This window comes from Arctopsyche grandis, chromosome 5, assembly GCF_051622035.1.
Source record: "Arctopsyche grandis isolate Sample6627 chromosome 5, ASM5162203v2, whole genome shotgun sequence".
Taxonomy (NCBI): Eukaryota; Metazoa; Arthropoda; class Insecta; order Trichoptera; family Hydropsychidae; genus Arctopsyche; species Arctopsyche grandis.
Window position 1 is genome coordinate 21,848,436 of NC_135359.1, and position 21,165 is coordinate 21,869,600.

General features: G+C 34.1%; 2 protein-coding genes across 11 annotated transcripts; both read right to left on the reverse strand.

Moving 5' to 3' along the window:
• Nucleotides 1-1,056: 1,056 nt before the first annotated feature.
• Nucleotides 1,057-4,757, reverse strand: LOC143912371 (uncharacterized). The gene is made up of 4 exons (XM_077431652.1): nt 4,737-4,757; nt 4,465-4,609; nt 2,567-2,647; nt 1,057-2,264 (listed from the first exon to the last, which is right to left on the reverse strand). Exons 1-4 carry the CDS (start codon nt 4,755-4,757, stop codon nt 1,855-1,857), a joined length of 657 nt encoding a protein of 218 aa, XP_077287778.1. The 3' UTR covers nt 1,057-1,854.
• On the reverse strand, nt 4,689-20,685 carry LOC143911856 (embryonic polarity protein dorsal-like). 10 transcript variants are annotated; one of them, XM_077430926.1, is made up of 9 exons: nt 20,357-20,489; nt 18,058-18,107; nt 8,249-8,375; nt 7,950-8,139; nt 7,723-7,875; nt 6,998-7,176; nt 6,690-6,922; nt 6,387-6,548; nt 4,689-6,294 (listed from the first exon to the last, which is right to left on the reverse strand). In XM_077430926.1, the coding sequence occupies exons 4-9, from the start codon at nt 8,078-8,080 to the stop codon at nt 4,864-4,866; spliced, it is 2,289 nt and encodes a 762-aa protein (XP_077287052.1). In that variant the 5' UTR covers nt 8,081-8,139; nt 8,249-8,375; nt 18,058-18,107; nt 20,357-20,489; the 3' UTR covers nt 4,689-4,863. The 10 variants fall into 10 exon arrangements, with proteins under 10 accessions (XP_077287052.1, XP_077287049.1, XP_077287047.1 ...); XM_077430923.1 differs by having other exon boundaries at nt 4,695-6,294; nt 8,301-8,375; nt 20,357-20,682; XM_077430921.1 differs by lacking the exon at nt 18,058-18,107 and having other exon boundaries at nt 4,695-6,294; nt 8,301-8,375; nt 20,357-20,685.
• Between the last annotated feature and the right edge of the window lie 480 nt (nt 20,686-21,165).

The window sequence follows — 21,165 nt, forward strand, 5'->3', positions numbered from 1 at the left end:
AAGCGATGCGGTTTCAACTAAAGACTTGATAAGTATGTATATAGGGATAAATTATAATATTCAATACCAGTGATGTGCTGCTACAGGTTTGCATCGGCTTGATAGAGCTGGTTACTTCAAGAGTTTGTCAGCAGAGTTGGTTCTTAAAATATGGAAATCAAAAATAAGTCCCGATGTTGAATTTTGCACTATCGCAAAACTCGATTTGATGAAAATATTGTAACACTGACAATCTGAATATGATAGCAAGCTTGGAATCCACTCCAATTCAATAGCTTGCAGTCAACTTGTGCTGTCTGATGAGCTTACGAATATTTTTCAAAAAAACAAAAAATTCTGTAATGATGTCTCAATAACAAATGTTTCCTAAGAGCTTGGCACTGATGATTGATATATTGGAAATTTCTCTTTGATTTAGCGAATGTGGTCCAAGTTCAGAACACAAAAGTTCGCTAAAGCGAATCAATTAATTTTAAGAACTACATATAGGTTTTTGAGCAATTGAAAGAAAATCTTGGCTGTTATGAAACGCAAGTTGATGACAGTAAAAACTGATTCCCATAAGAATATTGATTTTCAAGACAATAGTTTATAGAGATCCCTCGAGAAAAGTAATATAGTGAATTTAAAAATCAAAATAATTTATCGTAAGCTAATTTCAAAATTTACGAATTTATTTATTGGAATGAATATATGCAATGTAAATCAACAATTTTGTAATGTATAATAATATAAATTTTAATTTTAAGAAAAAAAATCGGGGGGGGGGGGGTTTATGTATAACTGCTTTTTTCTCATATTGTAATTCTCTCCCAATATCATGATTATGCATTACATTTTTGAAAATCATCTCAATTCTTCAATGCTTGAAGGTCTGTAAGCTGGGAATTTATTTTTTACGAGGGACTAAGAATTTGTAAAAATTCCATGTTACTAGTATCATAATTCTACAAATATGAATCTTTCCTATTAAGACCACTTTGTATACAGAATAAATAATAATATGTATATTAAATAACACTCAAAGACATATCAAATAAATCGAAACAAAAGTTAATTGGAGAATTTTTCTGATATGTTGATTTAATTTCGAAACACTTCAAAATTTATTGAAAATTTTAAGGGGGTGCGTATGTATGCACGTCTTTTTTACAACTAAAAATTGGGTGTACTCTGCAATTTAGAAAGTAAGGACGTTATTTGGTAGACTAGTATCCTTATAAGTTAAAACTTTTGAGTAGATGAACCTTTCGCCAAAATCTTATGACACCGGGTGTATCTGTAAAATTTTTACGAAAGTCAATAATTGAATTTTCCAGTATTGTATTAGTTTTGAACTGTTTTTTGCCAGTCCTAGCAACTGGCAAGGTCAAATGAAACGTAAAAAAATGTTTGGTCGTTTAATAAATAAAATATATAAAACATGTCAAATGATTATTGAAATCATTAAAGATCGTAAATTGAAAATTGATGCGAAAAAATTCTGCATGTAGTATTTATGAAATTTCAATGGACAATATGAATTGTTTCGGAGACGGGAATATGATTACTTTTTTTAAGACGTAATTTATAAAATACATTATTTCAACATATAAAAATTTTCATACACAACACAATTAAAAAATAAATAACTTAAACATCAGTAGAGATTTCAACAAGTGTTAAAAGTAATAATTATTGTTTCTTTATTAACTACTTAAAACTAATTTTCAATTGCACGTATTTTTAGGCACACTAATACATCTATGTATGTATTTACGTCAGCGTTTGTATTAAAACTTCATAAGTCAACACATTTCACTTTTTAGATACAGGTACACTTATGATAAAATCAACTCACGAACTATTTTTATCTTATTGATTGTTTGTCATATCGCAAGCACCATTAAGAGCATCGTATGCACGTGTTGTTAACCTAGATAAACTGTCCATCATACTTTCTTGTTCAATGTTCATTTGGTTACTGTCCAATCTACCTGCCGATTCAGTACCTTCTAGTAACAACGAAAGCCCAGATATGTCACTGGGCTGTTGGGTCTCTATAAATTCTGTGAATAAATTACTAAATGTGGCATGGTCTTGTGGGATTTGCACTAGGGGCAATTGATTTTGCGGTAGGAGGGAGTTCTCTAAATTTATGCACACTCCTGGTACAAAATCGTGTGGTGGTGACGGTGTGGGGTAGGGCTGCGGCGACGGAGTAGCCTGCATTGTCCTGTACATTAATTGACCATAATTTCCTCCGTAGGGAGAAGGCGTTTGTTCTAAAATACACAATGGCTCAAATGAAGTTGTGCATGGATAAATAATAAATAAAAATATATATTTTACGGCCAATTCACTGTGCAATGTAACGTGGCGGCTTCGTCCTATTTTTATGTAAATTCAAAATGGCTCCACTGTAATTTTTTACATCAAGTAGGTGCTGCAAATGGCCACGCTACGTTGCAGTGTGAATGGGTCCTGATGATTTAATAAAATACAGTCACATTTACAGTTTAACAATATACTAATTTAAAATATATTGTCATCATAAAACTGTTATTATATCATGATATTACCGTACCTATTGGTTCAATTTTTATATTTGATTCTGGTGAAAATATGTTGGGGTTGTATACTGGCAAGTGAGCCAATTGATCCGCATCTGGAAAAATAAATTGATCATATTTAGAAAATGGATGACGGCATCAGGACGAGTTATTATTCTGATTTGCTACTCGATATAAATATTGATAAAAGTATTATATTTTGACTTGAAATTTTGGTTTTTTAAGTATTATTTTTTAAAGGAATAAATTTTTCGATTGCTCTTAATTATCATTTTAAAAATATTTTGAAGTTCTGGGCTACATAAAATAATATTAATAATAATAATAAGAGGTTAGTAAAAAATCATGCCATTCTATAAACGAATGTTTAATGTTGTTGAAAAAACATGCTTTTTTGTAAAAAAAATATCAAAGTAAATTCGACTTAATTTTTATGTCAAATAATTAGTTAAGATTTGATAATAAAAAACTTCATTCACAAGCAATCATATGTAAAAAAAAGATTTATCATGGAAAATTAATTGTAGATGATGGTGATGGTGTTTATTAGTCTATTAAAATTTTTTTCCCAACCAAAGATGTTAAGCTACATTACTAAATCAATATTGCCACGTCACTAAAGCAACTAAAAAAAAAAACCAACAAATTATATTGTACAAAAGCAAATATATTGGGTGAAATTGAGGTTTTTATGATGACAGCCAGGCAGGTTAGACTAAAAAATGGTTATATGATAAATCGAGCGTATCGATCCAGTTAAATTATCCTCAACTTGGTAGCTCTCTAATTATGTCATGACCAGATATCGGTTTCATGTCAGTGCCCATTAGAAATGTTCAATTTATTAGAAAAACCATTAGTGTTCAAAGTAAGAGAACAAAAAAGCTTATCCTTTCTAAGCAATTGACAACAGAGAACCCATTTGTAGCCGATCTCTGTTCATGACTATACATAGGATACACATTAGGGCAATCCCAAATAACAAGCAAAAAAAAGGTTTTTCAACAAAGTTAAAGAATAGCAAAGGAATTTTGCCCTAATGAGTATCCGCAGACTAGTCATGACAGTCTCAGTATAAAGCAACTTCTAAGCATAAGATAAAAATAAAGCACAAAAACAAAACATATGCACAAAACGACACACCACAATCATGCAATTGAAATATTATTCCGTACCTTGATATATGTATTAATTAGCTCATTATCCCTGTAACTGATTTAGAAAAATAAAGAAACCTATACACTTCCCATTATATATTTATTTTTCAATCAAGCAAATATGATCTAAAATCAATGTTCTTAATAAATCCTATCTCAAAAATGACACTGTGATAAACTTTCAAGTACAATCAAACAATTTGTATTATATACATATTCTAAATATTGACTAGGCCTTATGTGACTAGAATATTTGATATACAATGTATAAAATTGATAGAAATATATAAAAAGAAAACAATACCAGCACCATGGAGAATATTGCACTAAATACATTTCAATAAAAAAAATTCACACTTAAAATATATAATACATACAAGGACGGCACTATGCAATCAATTGAAATGTTACATAGTGTTATAGTGCCAACCTTTACCAAAGAGCATTCACCAGTTGTGTTAAGCATGTGTAGATGTATAAAAGATGTTTCATGAATTCATTTACAAAGTAGACAGTATAATAATATGATATGCTTATGTATAATGTAATAGTAAATATAGATGTGTCGAACTTCATACCTTATAATATATGCACATTATATTGTAATAATAAATAAATGGACAACCAACCCTGTTAAAGTGTTAAGAAAGTGCATGATGGTAGTGGAACGATAGGAAACAATATGAATTTAATAATTGCCATTGATAATATCATATGATATAAGAAAAGTGACTGTTTTCGATATATCAACTTACAGGCAATGTCTTGCGCCGGCGGATGTAAATGTCTTAGAAGAGAGTTTGCATCTCCGTTAGATCTCTGCCTCTTTCGCTTCAACTCTACAGGGTCTATAAAATAATAATTATCAAAACAATAAATAAACGTAACAGTGACTTTTCTCTAAAAATACTTTTATAATTTAGGTATTGCCGACACCCCGCAACTCAAAACTCATACAATTCTATTCTCTTTTTTTTTTAATTTGGGGTAATTCACTATAAATTTGGTAATGTTTTAAAAAATTAACTAATTTCAATAGAACATTCATTAATGTTTTAGAGAACATACGAACAACGAGAATGAGAATTGTTGGGGTTTTAAGTTATAACATGGCGATTACTGTAACACTCGATGCGAAATGCAATAAAATTTGATCAAATTTTAGACTCCTGATTGGACTGAGTGGTGATTTGTTGAAATTTGCCACCTTCGACAGGAGAATAATAACAACTGAGTTCATCGAACTCTGAAACGGTGGCATGCGGCGCCAAAGCCATATAAAGGGCATAGTGCTCTGCTTCCGTTAGGTCTAAGTTGTCTTGGATCTTTTTAAGAGCTGATGCATCGATTGCCAGAACATTTTCGGCAACGAGGATTGTATCTCCGTCGGTTGGGGGTAAAGGAGCGAGATGATTGTTATTGAGGGATGGCGACGAATTGTGGTGATCATCACCGTGCAATGATATATGAGTTATACTGTCAGTATATCGCAACGACGTCCCTAATGAGAGATTACCCGACGATCCCTTGAGAGATGTGTGCGTCACATCCTGTTTGAATCTATTTGGACGCTGGCCAGATATACTACTAGCGCTGCGACCGACAGTCTTAAGAGGTTTACCATCCCGTGGTGGACTCTTTTCTTTACTCTTCCTGTTGAAGATTCGTGATAAGAACGAGCGCTTTTTAGGTGGTATCGCAGGTAAGTTCGTGGGTAAACGATCGACCGAACGCGTCACGGAGGCTTTAGAATTTTGTTTCAACGGTTGTGTGCGAGATACTTCTATCGCGGGGGATTGATGATTTGATACATCTTGATCTGATGAAAGTGTTTGAGCTCTGGGGCGTAAGACTTCAACAGAAGGGGCTTTTTTGATACGTTTTGGAGGTAGTGGAGGAAGTTTTTCTTCAGTATCGCGTTTAAGTGGCATGACGTCTATTATGGGACCTTTGTGAGTGATTATGTCTTCGTAGGACATTTCAGGTTCTATTATCGAGATAGGATTTCTAAATGCTAATTGAAGACTAGTGTATGTGTTTCTGTCGTCAAAGTCGTCAATGTCCATACTGATGTTTGGTACGTTATTAGTAACAGTCGTTGTCATGTTGCTTATTCTCGTTTGATTGTCGGAATAGATTTGATCTAGTTCGGCCACCTGATCCAAAAGTTCATTTAAATTTTTATCGTTATTTCCTGTCTTTATTTCGTTTTGTAAGAACATGTTAGAGTTGTTTATTTTGTTAACTTCTTCGGTGGGAGTCGTAAGATCTACTGTAATATTTCCGTTCATGTTTGAAATGGGACGTTCTATTACAGAAGTCAAGGTAGATGTCGTAGAAGGTGTTTGTTCGTCGCTGTTATTATTGCCGTCGATAATAATGGGAGACGGAGTAGATGACGTGTTCTGCGGCAAATGCTTTATTTTTTGACTGATATTTGACGCTAAAATCTGGTTGATGAGACTATAATCTGTTTTTCGCCGACGAGACAGGAGACCTGTCCTACCTGAATCCAATGGTAGAAGCTCAAATGGCAAAGGATCACTAATAGCTCCGTCTGAGGGTCTTCTTAATTGAATGTATACCTAAAACGATTGAATTATTAATAAGCAAACCATACTATTATTTTATATATAATATTATTTTATATATAATATTATTTTATACTCTTATATACCTTTACTGATTGTTCAACATTTAAAGTGCGGTACCGAGGGGTTCGGAATGCGATCGCAACTTGTTTGTGTACATTTGCGTGCTGGAACTCACCGAGACCTTCCCATTTAAGATCACCATTAATTTCTTCGTAAAATCTAACACTTATGTCTTCTTTGGCCACCTGTAATGTTTCAATACATTAGCATTGGAATTAAAATATTAATCTCACTATGCAAATAATATGTGCTCCAAGGTTATGATATAATAAATTGTCAATTATATGAACAATTGGAATTTGAAATAGGATAAGATTAGTATATACCTTTTCGCATAATAATATGATTTCTTGTCCCCCTGCAACGGACGCTGAACAATGACTCATTTTACATATGACGAGTTCGCTCATCGCTTTTTTGTCGAAAATAATATCGGATACAATAGGTGACAGAGGATGTGTAAATTTTCCTTTATCGCGACCTTCCAAAAACACTTGGAAACATAACCGAACTGCATTCAGATCTATACTAGTAGGTTGTGAGCGATGTTGAAATCCAGCTACAGCAGAATATATTTCGAGTGTTAATATACAATTAAAATTTCAATTTAAACCACACATAATAGATTACTTACTCTTAAAAGGATCTACTCGAATTTCCTCACGCACTTTTAATGCATCTTCTATATCTTTTTTTTTTACACATTGTATTCCGAGGTTACTAAATGAGACAGTCATACTTTCAGAATTGATTTCTACTGTGCATACACCTTTTTTGCAGCCATCTTTACCGACTAAATTATGGGGATGGGGTCTGAAATGACAAAAAACAAATTAGTTACATTTAGCAAAATACTATTTTTACTCATAAATAGAGTGTCCATGATAACGTAAACATACTCGATTTTTTGAACTGTTCATTATTTGTATACATAGCTACGTAGTATTTTTTTTATCTTTATAATATTTTGAAGAAATGTTAAGACTTTTAATAAAAATTTTAGCAATAAAATCTTTGAGACCAAAACGAACGCCTGCGATCGATCTCACTGGTCAATGGACTTGAGTCAGTTGAAAAAGTCACTCGCAAGTCGCCTGGCGTGGCCCAGCTCTTAGGCTGACTCATTTCATAAAAAGTCTATTGTGTGCGCATAACTTATTTCATCACTTGTAAACAAAGTTCTGTGCGTGATTACACATTTGAAGCAGTTTTAAGATGTACATACTTCCAGCTTTATCGGACACCCCCTCTGCTAAATCAGGGTTTTAATATATCAATAATATTTGAACAGTCAGTGAATGCGAATAGTTGGAAACTCTATTTTCTGTATATAAATTTAGTAATATTTGGTAATTATACTTGTATGGTTCATCTTTAGTTACACAAGAGACAACAACGACGGCTCTCCCTTTGTAACCGACTATTTCAATGGTAGGATATGTTTTATTCTCAGGTGTACTGTGAGCTCCAGGAATAGACCCAGCCGATCTACCTTCACATTCATATCGAAATCTAAAAATGAAATCATAACATAAATAAAGAAAAATAAAAATAAAAACAACGATCAATGGTATTGAAAATTTTACCGAAGTGATTTTGGGGCGGGCTGTTCTACTATTCTCACATGGGGACTGTTTCTCTGTCGGTGTTGCGACGCAACATGTTGAGGCTGAGGGACATGTGATGGTCCCGGGACCGGTCCACCTCCGTTATACATCTCGGAGCCGATGTGTTGTACGGTAGCGTCAAAAGTTGGATCTGTCTGTATAACTTCAACTGAAATCATCAAAAGAACAACGACATATAATACAAAATGAAAACGAGGGATTTGCATAAAATGAAAATAACAAAATACATAATACGTGCATTATGAATAAATACATACATTAAACTATATCGATGTAAAGGATATACAATGCGAGCAAGGGTACACTTACTGACATCACTGATATTGATATTCGATTGTCGACCTTCGTCCTCATGATTTATGTCACAAATTGACAAATCGCCTTCTGAAAATATTCAATTATATGATTAATTAATTTGCAAAACTTTTACTTTTGCATGTGAACCTAAATTAAACATTGTATAATATTTTATCCCACATCAACGTCTATAGGTTTAAATGTAAATGTTATTTGTTATTATTTTTATACTGCATATACATATGTATTGAAAATATCAATTGCGTTGTATTAAAAATCGTTGATATTTGCCAGTGCAATTCACGGTAATAGACGACGTAGTGAGAGGACATGTTCGACTCCGTGCAATACAATGCTATAATTATGTAAATATGTGTTATGACACTGACCATGGTTTGAGGCGAGGTTTATAGTAACTTTCAGGTGGTTTTCAGCAGTAAACCAGTTCTGTATTGAGCGTGAGTAGTAGTAGTAGGTGACGGGCAATGATCAAAAATACGAATGAAAGTAAGCGATGATAACGGGTCTGCGGTTTTTTGGCGCTCAGCCCACTGGCTCGGCCCGGTCTTGTTTTATTTCGCGATTTCGTCAAGGCTCCTCACTTCCGAGAAAAACGAGAGGCCACTGACGTGCGCCATTGTCCACTTCCTACGAGCTCATCTAGTCGAATGTATATGCACACATCGTGTTGTGGATAAGAACAAAAAAATGCATTCGATATGATTCAATCAGTTGAATAAATCGACATGATCGGGGCCGTCGACACCGCCAATATTACTTTCAATATTTTCCGTTTCCAGTTCACATATAGCCACCTGTGGTTGCTATTTAGGAACTGTATACGGAAAATATTGTAAGTAATATTGTTGGTGTCGACGGCCCCATTGAGATTACACGGTACGTGCAGTGTATTGCAAGTATGTAATGTAATGCTAAAGTTCAAAGGTTGGACAGCATAATAATATAATACATATATAAAAAAGGAGGCGACGTGTGTATTTGGGTATGTATGTATATGGCGTAAGTGGGTCTACCTCACGGGACCGAAAGTGAAACGCCCGAAAACGCAAATATCGGAAGGCAAAGATCGAAAATCGAAAGATCTTAAGTCGAAAGATGGGTCTAAAAAAAGGGTCTCTCCCCCCGTCGTACATCCTCACTTAATTTGCGCGAGCAGGATACAACAGGAACAAGAGGAACAGGCTTTTCCTCCCGTATTCTGCGCGCGCACATTAAACAAGGCTGTATGACAAAAAGAGAGATAATTTCATCGCATGCCACTCATATATATTATATATACATAGTACCGTTTACCATGCACCGTTTTTTTTTGATTTTTCGACTTTGCCTTCCGATATTTGCGTTTTCGGGCGTTTCAATTTCGGTCCCGTGAGGGAGACCGGGCCTAAGTGTGTGGATTTAAAAAAAATAAATTTTAGAATACCAGGGGTATACATATGTACCTAGAGATATATTTAATAAAATAAATACACGCGAACAAGATACACATCTAATCAGAGCGAAGTGGTTCACATGGACTTTGACCAATTAGAGGAAGGGGTCATTCTGACCAATGGGCGCATTTTAAGCATCACTATAGGGATGTGACGTGCGATCGTGTCGAGGAGACACGGAGAAGCGGGGGGGGGGGGGGGGTGGAACGTCAGGCCATTGATATTGAAACCCCTAATAATATTGCATTAAAAATATATGTAAATGGGGTATTGTGGATTGGGTAGACTGGAATTTGATTAAAATATGATTAAAATTTTGAGCGGGAGCAGTATGCGAGGCAGTAAACTCATCATATTTCTCTTTTGTTATAGGTCTTAAAGTTTTGTACAGTGGTAACATAGTAATAGTAACTATTTGGAATAATTATTAGCGATTAGTGAACCTTCTTGAAATTATTCTCGTAGCATCACATCTGTAGGAGTGGCTAAACTGATGCGTGCTTAAGAGTGGCAACACAGACCAACCAAGTCGTAATACATGCGATCAGACGGTTGTTTCTTAATTGTCCGTTGTTGGTTATTGATTATTACGAATGGACTTTATATATTCATATGATATTATTCACCTGAGATTTATTTTTAATTATTGACGGTTCTATCTAGTTATCTAATCCACGTTAATTTCATTTGCCGGTAAACCTGTAATGGTAGAAATTCTACACCGTTTACCGATACATGAAATTTGATGGTAAATTGCAATCCCTATTATCATGCGATTGGCTGGCTGATGGACCGATTTCGATTTACTATACGATTCACATTTACGACTGCATGAGATCGAATCATTCTCACTATGTTTAGTTGCACTGACGTATTTGTATGTGCATATTATTATGTCATAATAAATTTAAATTACAACACTCGCAAGCTAATGTGCCTTGTATGGAAGTAACTTATGCATTTCATTAACGAAAAAGATAAAACTAAGGTTTTTGAGATCAATGTCAGAGCTCAAAGATACTTTATTATAAATATACATAAGTTGAATCATTACCAAAACGCAGATTCTGCGAATCCATTTACGTGATAATGTTTTTTACTTTTATTTTCGCCAGTTTGATCTATCCTCTAAGAATACTACGGTTCTAGGAATGGAAAAAATATATTCAGTCTAGTAAGCATTATCATTTATTATTTACATATGCGCACATAGTTTTCCTCAATGTTTTAACATTTCTGCTTAAACATTGCTTTTTCACCAAGTATGTGAGGAAAATTTTGAATGAATTTTTATATTACAAACCGGACATGCATTCAAAATAGTGGTTAGAGGTGGCACTGAAGATTGTATAGTAAAGAAAAAAAAACACTTTTCTTAACTGTTACTATTGTTTGTAAACATTGTAGTTCACTGTTGGCTTATAAATAGCACATTTTCGATATACCGAGATTATAATTGCATTGATGTGGATGTAGTAATACTTCACTGGATGTTTTTACAGACCTATACTGTAGGGAGCGTTTCAGATTTGCTATACGTTTTTTTTAATTAATTACAATGCAAATTTGGAAATCTAGAAACGGTCAGTTGTGGGCATGACGATGCTGAAAAACTACACAGAACAGACGATGATGAGCAGACGAGACGTGGCTTATAAAATGGTCTCGATTTAGAATGTTGAGGATGAGTCACGCAACTCAACAAGTATTATATTACCTATACAACTAGCGAACGATTTACAAATGTGTTCCACTATTATACCTATATTATAAAAAAAAAAAACGAGCAATGGTAGAGCGTTATTATCGAATGATTACCATATTGGGTTTATACTCGTAGCGACAATTTTAGGTCTAGTGTGAGTTTCAAAAGTTTCGATTCGTCAAAGAACAGGTTATGTTGGTTACTATTATGTTTATACCGAGTAGTGTTTGATCGGTAACTAAACACCGCTGTCTTATTTAAATGCAACAAACGTTCTTTGTTGAATTTACGCTCCACATATAAAGTTATTTTAGAAATTCTTCAGTGGTCTGGTGCCAAATTCCGATTATCAGTTTGTGCGAGCGTTCAATTAAATCTAATGTGGATATATTGGAGATGGTGAAAAATAATCACATTAAACATATAATCGATAAAAGACAAGAGTGTTTTCTATTAGTCCTTAAATCAGTAGAGAAATTTATTTTCGGTTCTATCCTGTTTAGCATAATCTGTTGAGAGGATATCGATGCTAGACATTTGTTATTATTTTTTACCTAGACTGAATGGACGATTTAGCATTTTTTTAGGGAGTTCTCGCAATAGCCCAATTTGTCAGTCTAATCCAATTAAATATATGTGCTGATGGAGGATGTTTCCGAAAACTTATTAGGGCGAAAACACACAGAGGCACGCGGCGCGTGTTTTTGTAGAACATGCAAAAAAAAAACGCAAGCACGCCTAGCCATACCCGAGGCACGCAATCCCAAAAATCACTTCTGGAGTGTTTTCGGTGATATTTTATCCTTGTATTGTCACAGTCGACAATGATCACTAACGGTGAATCTCATATTTGAAGGAATGTAGGAGAAACTTGTCGAAATAATAGGATCGTACGAATTAACAATGAACTGGGAAGTGTTTTCGCCTTTAAGATTCAACTTCACACAGAATCGTACGGCACGGTACGATTCTGTGTGAAGTACCTAGGCGTGAATGGGCGTGTCTTATGTCATTGTTAATTCGTACGATCTTATTATTTCGAAAAGTTTCTCCTACATTTCTTAAAATATGGGAATTACCATTATCTACTCCTTTTAAACTAGACAATACACCACTCTGTGTGTCTGCGTCTTATCAAATTTTGATAAGGAGGCTTTATAAAAATGCTAAATAATCATTTAGCATTTTTTAGAATTTGTTTAGGGAGTTCTCGTATAGCCCAGTTTGTCTGTCAAATTCAATTAAATGTATGTGGTGGAGTGGTGTATGGAGCTTATTAAGATTCGACTTTATACATAATCGTACGGCACGGTATGCCAAGGTGTACTCCAGGTATAAGTAGGCGTATCTTGAGTCATTGTTGATTCGTAGGATCTTATTATTTCGACAAGTTTCTCCTACATTACTTCAATTATGGAAATCATCACTATCGATCACTGTCAAATCTATGTCAATACAACGAAAATATATAAACGAAATCACTCCAGGGGGTGAGTTTTGGCCTGGCATAGATTAGGTGTGCTAGCGTTTTTGCAAAACTATCTAAAAAAAAAACAAAAACAAAAAAAACACGTGCCACTGTGTGTCTGCGCCCTTATCAACTTTTGATCAGGAGATTTTAAAACTTCTAATTTGTATCATACATAGGTTGGATTGTTTCCATTGATTCAAATATAGACAGAATGAATAGTGGATGATTTGATATGGTGGTGAAAAGTATATGATGTTTTGGACCTTGTCGAACCAGAAGCGAAACTTTGAAGCATTAAATGAAATGTAAAATACAACATGTTAAGGGTTAAATCAGATGACAAGTCAGACTTATGTATAAATTTCCTATTAGATCAATATATATTTGAAATTTCCTTCATTTTTTTGTAATTAATTTATAAATTGTGATATAATAACAATTATTGCTTAACAAAGCAAAGCTTATACATACATATGTGCATGCATTGAGTGTGGGTTATATGTAAGTTCGAGTTATGTAAATTAAATTTTCTTGTTTACATACATACAAACTCGTATTGTATGTACTTCAAGGTTAAGGTTGAATTTTTGCTAAATGGATGTTCAATATTAATAATTTTATAATTTTATGTCACATTTTTTGTTATTTTACACGTATTCGAAAATATATAATTTCCCATTAGATACAATCGATGTCAGATGCTGTCGTTTTTATTATTTGTCACTTGATTATAGCTTGAATGCGAAGAGATTTCATGGTCGTCTTGCAGCAGCTTCACTTCCGTGGGCATAATTTCATCATTAAGATCGTTGCAATAATAACACGTTGTAATTCTTTAAAGAACGCAATGCGTAACAGGTATATAAACGAGTGGAGAATACACCATTGTGAGGTTCGAGAATGCAATAATAATGCAATGAGAAAGAAAATAGTACGACGTCCGAAGAAAGGAAAAGTTTTGAAAGTTTGCACAGCAGACCGCTAGTTGGCGCTACGAGTCGATAACACAAACGAAAAAGAAGTAGGGTTGCCAATATTGTTCTGAATGGATTCGGGATGAAGATTATTCCTGAATTTATAAATAAAGTTCATACACATATGTTTCAGCATCACGTAATAATTTATCGCATCAATTAGAATCTTGTAAGATTCGCTCTTTGGCACTTGAAATAACGAGACTTTCTATGGATATTTCACGAGGAAGGACAAGTTCGTATACAAAGCATTTTTTTACGTATAAAAGTAATTATTTATATTTAAATCAACCTATTTTTACTTTTTTTGTGATCTTTTGTGAAGTTTTGTGATCATGCGAAAATTCGAACTCGAAATTTTGACATTCGAACTCAGAATCGATTACTGATCACGTTTTCATGATCTAGAAAAAAATGTGTGTGTGTGTGTGTGTGTGTGTGTGTGTGTGTCTGTGTAATTTGGGGATTTTTTGAACACCGTTAGTCCTATCGAACTGAAACTTAGTATCGGTTACTGAAATTTTTATCGATTTTTTTTATCGATCTTAGTATCGGTTACTGAAAATTTTATCGATCAAATTTTTAAGTTGACCGGAAATGGTACCTCCCCTTATAGGCGTCCTCTTTTTTTTAAGTTTTTGAATTCAATTATCTCCCAAACCGCTAACTGAATCGAACTAAAATTTTTTACATGTAATAGAAACAATAATCTTTATAACCTTAAATTTTTTATGATACAATTTTACATTAAAAAAATTCGGATGTGAAAATTAGACAATAAAAAATAGATGCCATTTATCGGCCCGGCGAAATAGCCCTATTTCCAGAGAAATTAGGTATTTATCACGACATACTATGCAAATGACCATCTCTAAAACATTTCGCCCTACAAATGAAAAGAGTGCCCTTCTCTAAAATAGCTCGCACGACCCAATCGGGGTCCGCTCGGCAAATCGAATGTCAAATGGGTTGTCAGTAACAAAAATAAAATTTGGTAGTGAATTTATTATAAAAAATAAACATTAAATATATTTTTTTGAATGTAAATTGCTATATACATTAAAATATATGGAAATTAGCAAATTATATATTAAATTATGCATTTCAGTAACCGAAACCAAGTTTCAGTTCGATAGGACGGTGTTCAACAAAACCCCATAATAAACAGACACACATTTTTTATACATCATGAAAACGTGATCAGTGATCGATTCTGAGTTCGAATCAGTACAAACCTCGAGTTAGAACTTTCGCATAATCACAAAACTATTGTTACTACGTACATAGATAAAGTAAAAAGGGAAATAGCGATTAACAATAGTGAATTAGTCGGCCAAAGGACAACACAGACTAGGAAATCGAGTGAATTTAAGTCGCTCGGTAAATTGAATGTTACGGTAACTGTCGTAGCTGACAATGCTACGAGCGATTTACCAAACTGACTGCTAGGATTGGTGTCTTTAAAATAAAGATTATTTTGCCAAATTATTATTAAATTAAGATTATTTATGTGTGCCAATTTAAATAAATAAATACAAATGCAATTTTGGGATCAAATTGACAAAACAACAAAACGATACTGCGTCGTTCACATTATAAATATTTATAAAAAAATTTGTACCCGTTGTGTCTAGCTACGGACTAGGTTTTTGTTCAATTTATCATTATCATTGAATGTGTCAATTGCTCTGCCAATTTCTCAGCAATCGAGCAATTTGTTGGGCGATAAATTTTCCAACGAGACTAAAAAATCTTGCCTAATTCGAACCCACTGATTACAAATATGATGAACTATATAAATTTACCCACTTATGAAAGTTTTTGAGACATGTATGTATGTACATATGTTTTTTATTTTTATTTTATAGGGTTATGCTAAGAACTCACAATTCTAGAATGAAATTTTTTTGTCTTATGTTATTTATGTGAAATTAAGTAATGCGAGAAAATAATCAAAGAATTTTGTATTTTTTGGGATATTTCCTTGAATGATCAACGAGTACTAAAAAACTACTGCGCAATTTTTCTGAATCATATATTAAGAAAGTGTTGATGTGTTGAAAAGATTCACGGATTGAATGTTTTGAAGCACATGTTCAATCCTAAACGATACTATAAGTATGTATGTATGTATAATATGTATATTCAAACGAAAAACTGCAGTACGTTCAATTTACGAGTGGATTCATGTTATGATTCGAAATAATCACGGATCTTTGACCTTAAAAATTAACCACAAAAACCAACCCGAAATGACAAAGATTTGTAATTTTGATAAATGCAAAATTTGACCGATGGCCAATTGCTTACTTGTACACATATTGTGTTATTGGTCAAGGCCGATCCGAAAATTTTGCTTTTGAAAATGTGCCTTTTTGGCACGATTCAAACGTAGAAATTTAACGCGTGAACTGAACTCTAAATATAATCATCGCGTCACAGATGGATGTATCTTAGAAGTAAATAGGTAGTAAGCAATGCGGAATATCGTTTTAACTGCAGTTTGATGCATCGTCAAAATAATGAAACGTGTTCTTTAACATAATCCGACACCGAATTTTAGATTGGAGATAATGTATATCTGAAAACTATCATTATTATACACGTACGCATAATAATCATGCAAGTAATTAGTTTACAAATGTGGCGCCACGCTGACTGACACCTTTAAAAAATGATATGTCTGAGACTTAAACGTTAAAAGATATTTAGAACGAGTGATACATACATATACATATATTATGATATAATGCTTTTTTTAATTATTTTTTCAGATATACTGGAATAACAAAAATTAGGTTGGAAGATTTTGAGTTAAAATCCAAGTAAAAGTTCGAAGAATAGTTCTTTAGCAGCTGGGACTATATAGATGACAATAAATCCAGATCGACCGTCTACTCCTACTGTAAGAATTTGTTCATTTTATCTGACCCAATTGTCGAGACTGTGCCATTCGAAATTGGCACCAACAAATATGCGTACTACCCACAAAATCGTTGCATTTTCTATTTTGCATCCTGTTATCTCCAGAAGGCAATCGTGAATAATTATAGTAATAACCAGAGATCGGGGGACAAGTTTATTTTGCCCACAAAAAATGGTTTACTATTGTTAACCCTTTTTTTGCTCTTTTGCTTTGTAGGACAATAGTGAGCCATTTTTTGTGGGCAAAAGAAACTTGTCCGCCGATCTGTGATAATAACCATTCCAAGATGCTACAAATATTTTTCATGGCGAAGCATTTGCTTAGTATCATATTCTATTATAGTCAGAGATCGGCGGCCAGAATTCTTTTCAGCACAAAAAATGGTTCACTATTGTCAAACTTTTTTGCTCTCTTGCTTCATAGGACAATAGTAATTGACAATAGTGAACTATTTTTTGTGCTGAGAAGAATTCTCGCCGCCGATCTCTGATTATAGTTAAAGTATACATTATAAAACTTTCGAAAAAACAAGAAAACAAGATTTATAAATATTGTAATCTCCTATTTTTGAGTATTTAACACAAGTCTATTCACTTTCGCCTAAATAGGCATCATTCAGAGTAACATTTTTATAGGCAACAAACATCAATCAGCTAAAAATGTACAGAAATGAAAAAAAAACATTAGTCATCTATTAAGAGCCGTATCTTTTTGTGGATCTATTGATAAAAAAATAGATTTATGACCTAGAAGTCATCCCCGCTAAGCAGTGCGGTTCCAACTTGCATCATAAAATAGCGTGGAGAATTTATTTTGATTTTGAATTGATCGAACATATCCTCTTTTTGAATTGTAATCTTAAAATTAACATTAAATTACAGAAATTACGAACGTGCACGTACTATGACGTGAATCCCAATTATGCCATTTACCGACGATCGCCCTAATTATTCTTCTATTTTGACGATAATATGTGATAAAATACAGTACATTATCAGTTTTTCAACGTCCGATGATCTATCGCGTAATATTTTTAGATTACAGATTAGACTAGGTTGTACCAAATATGTGATTTGATTTTCAATCGAAAAGTTCATTCAATATCGATCTGTCCACTTTAGATCATCGGAAGTTGACAACTGGGTTAGTAGTCAAATTAAACATAAACACTTGTTTACTTAAATTAAATACTGCAATGCAAAAAATCAAAAACTATAAAATAAAAAGTACACTACATACATTCAACAAAACCATGGATCAGGCTCATGCGTTAAAATGGAGTGGATGCACTAAAAAGATGAGAGAAATATTAGTATATTTTAATAAAGTGACTTTACAACAAACAAAAAATACCAACAAAGCAACATAACCTATATTTACATATATACATATACTACAAAAACAAGCAAAAATCAAATATAAAGGTAGTATAAAATTTGCGAACTGCGCCATTCGCTTCTGGAACACTCTGTTTTATCGGTAGGACAATTATTTTATTACAATATATTTCTTAAAAATTATGTTCAGTAATAAATAATATAAAAAAAACGAACGCAATTCAATCCTGATCAACACCTGAGTCACGTGACGATCAACAGGTAGTACAGTTACTCTATTGACAGCACACAGTTTGCCAAACTTAGGGTCCTATATGCAATAAATACCATTGTGTTTATGTTGTGAATGATGCACAGGTGCAAATAGCTTCCCATTAATGCAATTAAGCGATTGTAGCGAATGTGTATTATTTGCGTGAAAGCAATTTACAATAAACTCGGAAATTGAACGGTAATATACGAGATAAAGATGACTCATTGAAATTAGCAATATGAAATGCACATACATAATATGAATTCTTATACAAATATAAGATTCTTATAAGAATCTTGACAGATCATAAAAACAGGTTTTGAAACGTATCCATGTAAATACTAAGAGGTTTTCATTGTTTTTATCCTTGGATACTTGATTGTACAATTGGTTTCTTCGATTATGATGTTAGTTAATATAGTTTTGTCTATTTTTTAATTTGGTTTAACTGTCCACTTCTTTGTTGCAATTGTGGTTTTGAGTTTTGATTTGTTTTTGAAGGTTTGATTTTGATTGGTCAGTTGTGTTGTTGACAAGCTTTTTGAGTGCATTTTAGAACATGAGAATATTCGCGTTGCTTTTGAGGAAATGTTTTAAAATGTTTTTTTTTTCAAAAATTCTGAAAAATTAAAAGGGGAATATATTAGATTTCAACACACCCTGTTTTATTGCAAACTGTCAGAACAACATGATAATTGAGACCAATCAAGTATGAACCTTAGATACAGTGTCGACAAAACATTCAAAATGAAACAAGGATTGAGAATAATTTCTGAATTCACTTAATTATCTATTTCAGTTAAGAGTACCTTTTTATAAAATCCCAAAACATGTACGTTAGAGATATAGCCAACGAAGCTCATGTCTGGAACATTTTAAAACAAAAACGGATGTATAGCGAGGTGAAACCACCGGATCAGAGATGAGCCATTTTAGTGCTAAAAATACCATTAGGCGCTGTAAAAAATAAACTTTCGACTAGTAACACCATTTTACAGCAGAATATCAATATTTTTTTAGAAAAAAACCAATTGGGAAGATTTTCAGACGGCGCTTTTTCATTTCGCTTTTAAATTTTTTAAAACGATCACTTTTTTAATCAAGATTTATTTATGTTATTATTAGACTGGCGTACAATTTCAAAAATAATAAATACCGATAGTATAATTTGGGCTATGTGTAAAATGTTTGCCCTGCCTCATTTTAGTCAACTTGGCAGTAATTTGGATTTTTATTGGTCGAACATCCTGAAAATACCCAAAACGTAAAATGCAGCATTTCCATTGGTCACGTGAATTTTTCTTCCAATTGCCAAATTAACCGAAATTCGATGTTTTAATACAATACACATATCGTTGCTGTTATCGAGTTTTATCTCTTGGAAGCTGCTGTTGTTAAAAATCTACTCACGTGGGTTGGTTCTGATAGACCGTTGGCGAATTGATAGTAAATTATAACACAATTTTATCAATTAGTGGTGAACAGGAGCACCATCGAGGGTACAAAAGATGATGACTTGACTTTCTTATTTTAGAACTTTAAGATGTAAGTTTTGGCATGGCCAACGACTGTATTGTTTCTTCACGACAACTAACCTGAGCGTTAGTATTAAAACTTGGAAGTAAAGTTAATGTTAGGATACAGTTGTATATTGCTTCCGTTTTTAGCACTGATACTCTCAACTGGAATAGAAAACCATAGATTTAGATTCAGGATCGAATTACGCGTTAGATTTAGCGACTCGGGGCTATCAAGTTGACGCGAGGAAGATCGCGAAATAAGTTTGGTGGGATAAGTAGTGGAGTGGAGTGGAGTCGAGTTGAGAAGCGCTGGCGCAGTGGACGCATCCGGTTGCAGTAAGTTGTCGGTTTGGAACCGGAGTTCTCCTTGGCGTGCAAATTCTGCATTTTGTATGGTATGCTATGCAATGCAATGGTATGCAACGCACCTGCGGCCGGGTCCATGTTGGATCCACGAGCTGCGGATCGCGACGAAGGCGACTAGACACTGGAGCCACTCGACTAGACTCGACTCGAGAGCGACACGCCACGACCGCTGACGACAGTGGCGCGCGGCACACTGACTGCTTTCCGAATATGTCGAGTGGGGATTGCTGGCGCGAGCGCGAGTGCGAGTACGATTGCGATTGCGATTGCGACCTCGCCCCTTTCCGCCCCCCTCGTGTCTATTTGAAAATTGGCGCCGCGCGGTGCGCCCGTAACAGGTCCATCCGCGGCCATCGCACTCACTCGTTGGACTCGTTTGAATTGTACTGTTCTGCAACAAATATGCTAAAATGTCAAATACTACATATATATAAAAACCGACTGTCTATAAATATATTTGTAAATATATATTTGTATGTGACGGACGATCAACCATCAACCAGTATGGGGAAGCAATTTTTTTTCTTCATATTTTTCATTTTTTCTTTTTTTTCAGTTTTTTTTATTTTTTTTCATTTTTCGGGGCTGGGGGCGAAGGCCCTGGGGCGTCAGAGGCGCTGGAGACGTCTGGAGCGCTGGGGGCGAAGGCCCCGGGGCGTCGGAGATGCCGGGGGCGCCGGAGGCGTCGGGGGCGCTAAGGGCGAAGGCCCCGGGGTGCCGCAGGCATCAGGGATGCTGGGGGTTTTTTATTTCAGTAAATTACGAAATTCATACGAAGAAATAAAATAAAAAGCGAAAAAAATGGTCAGGAAGTGGGCTAAATGATGATTTTGAAAATAAACGTCATAATATCATTAAACGTCATTTTGAT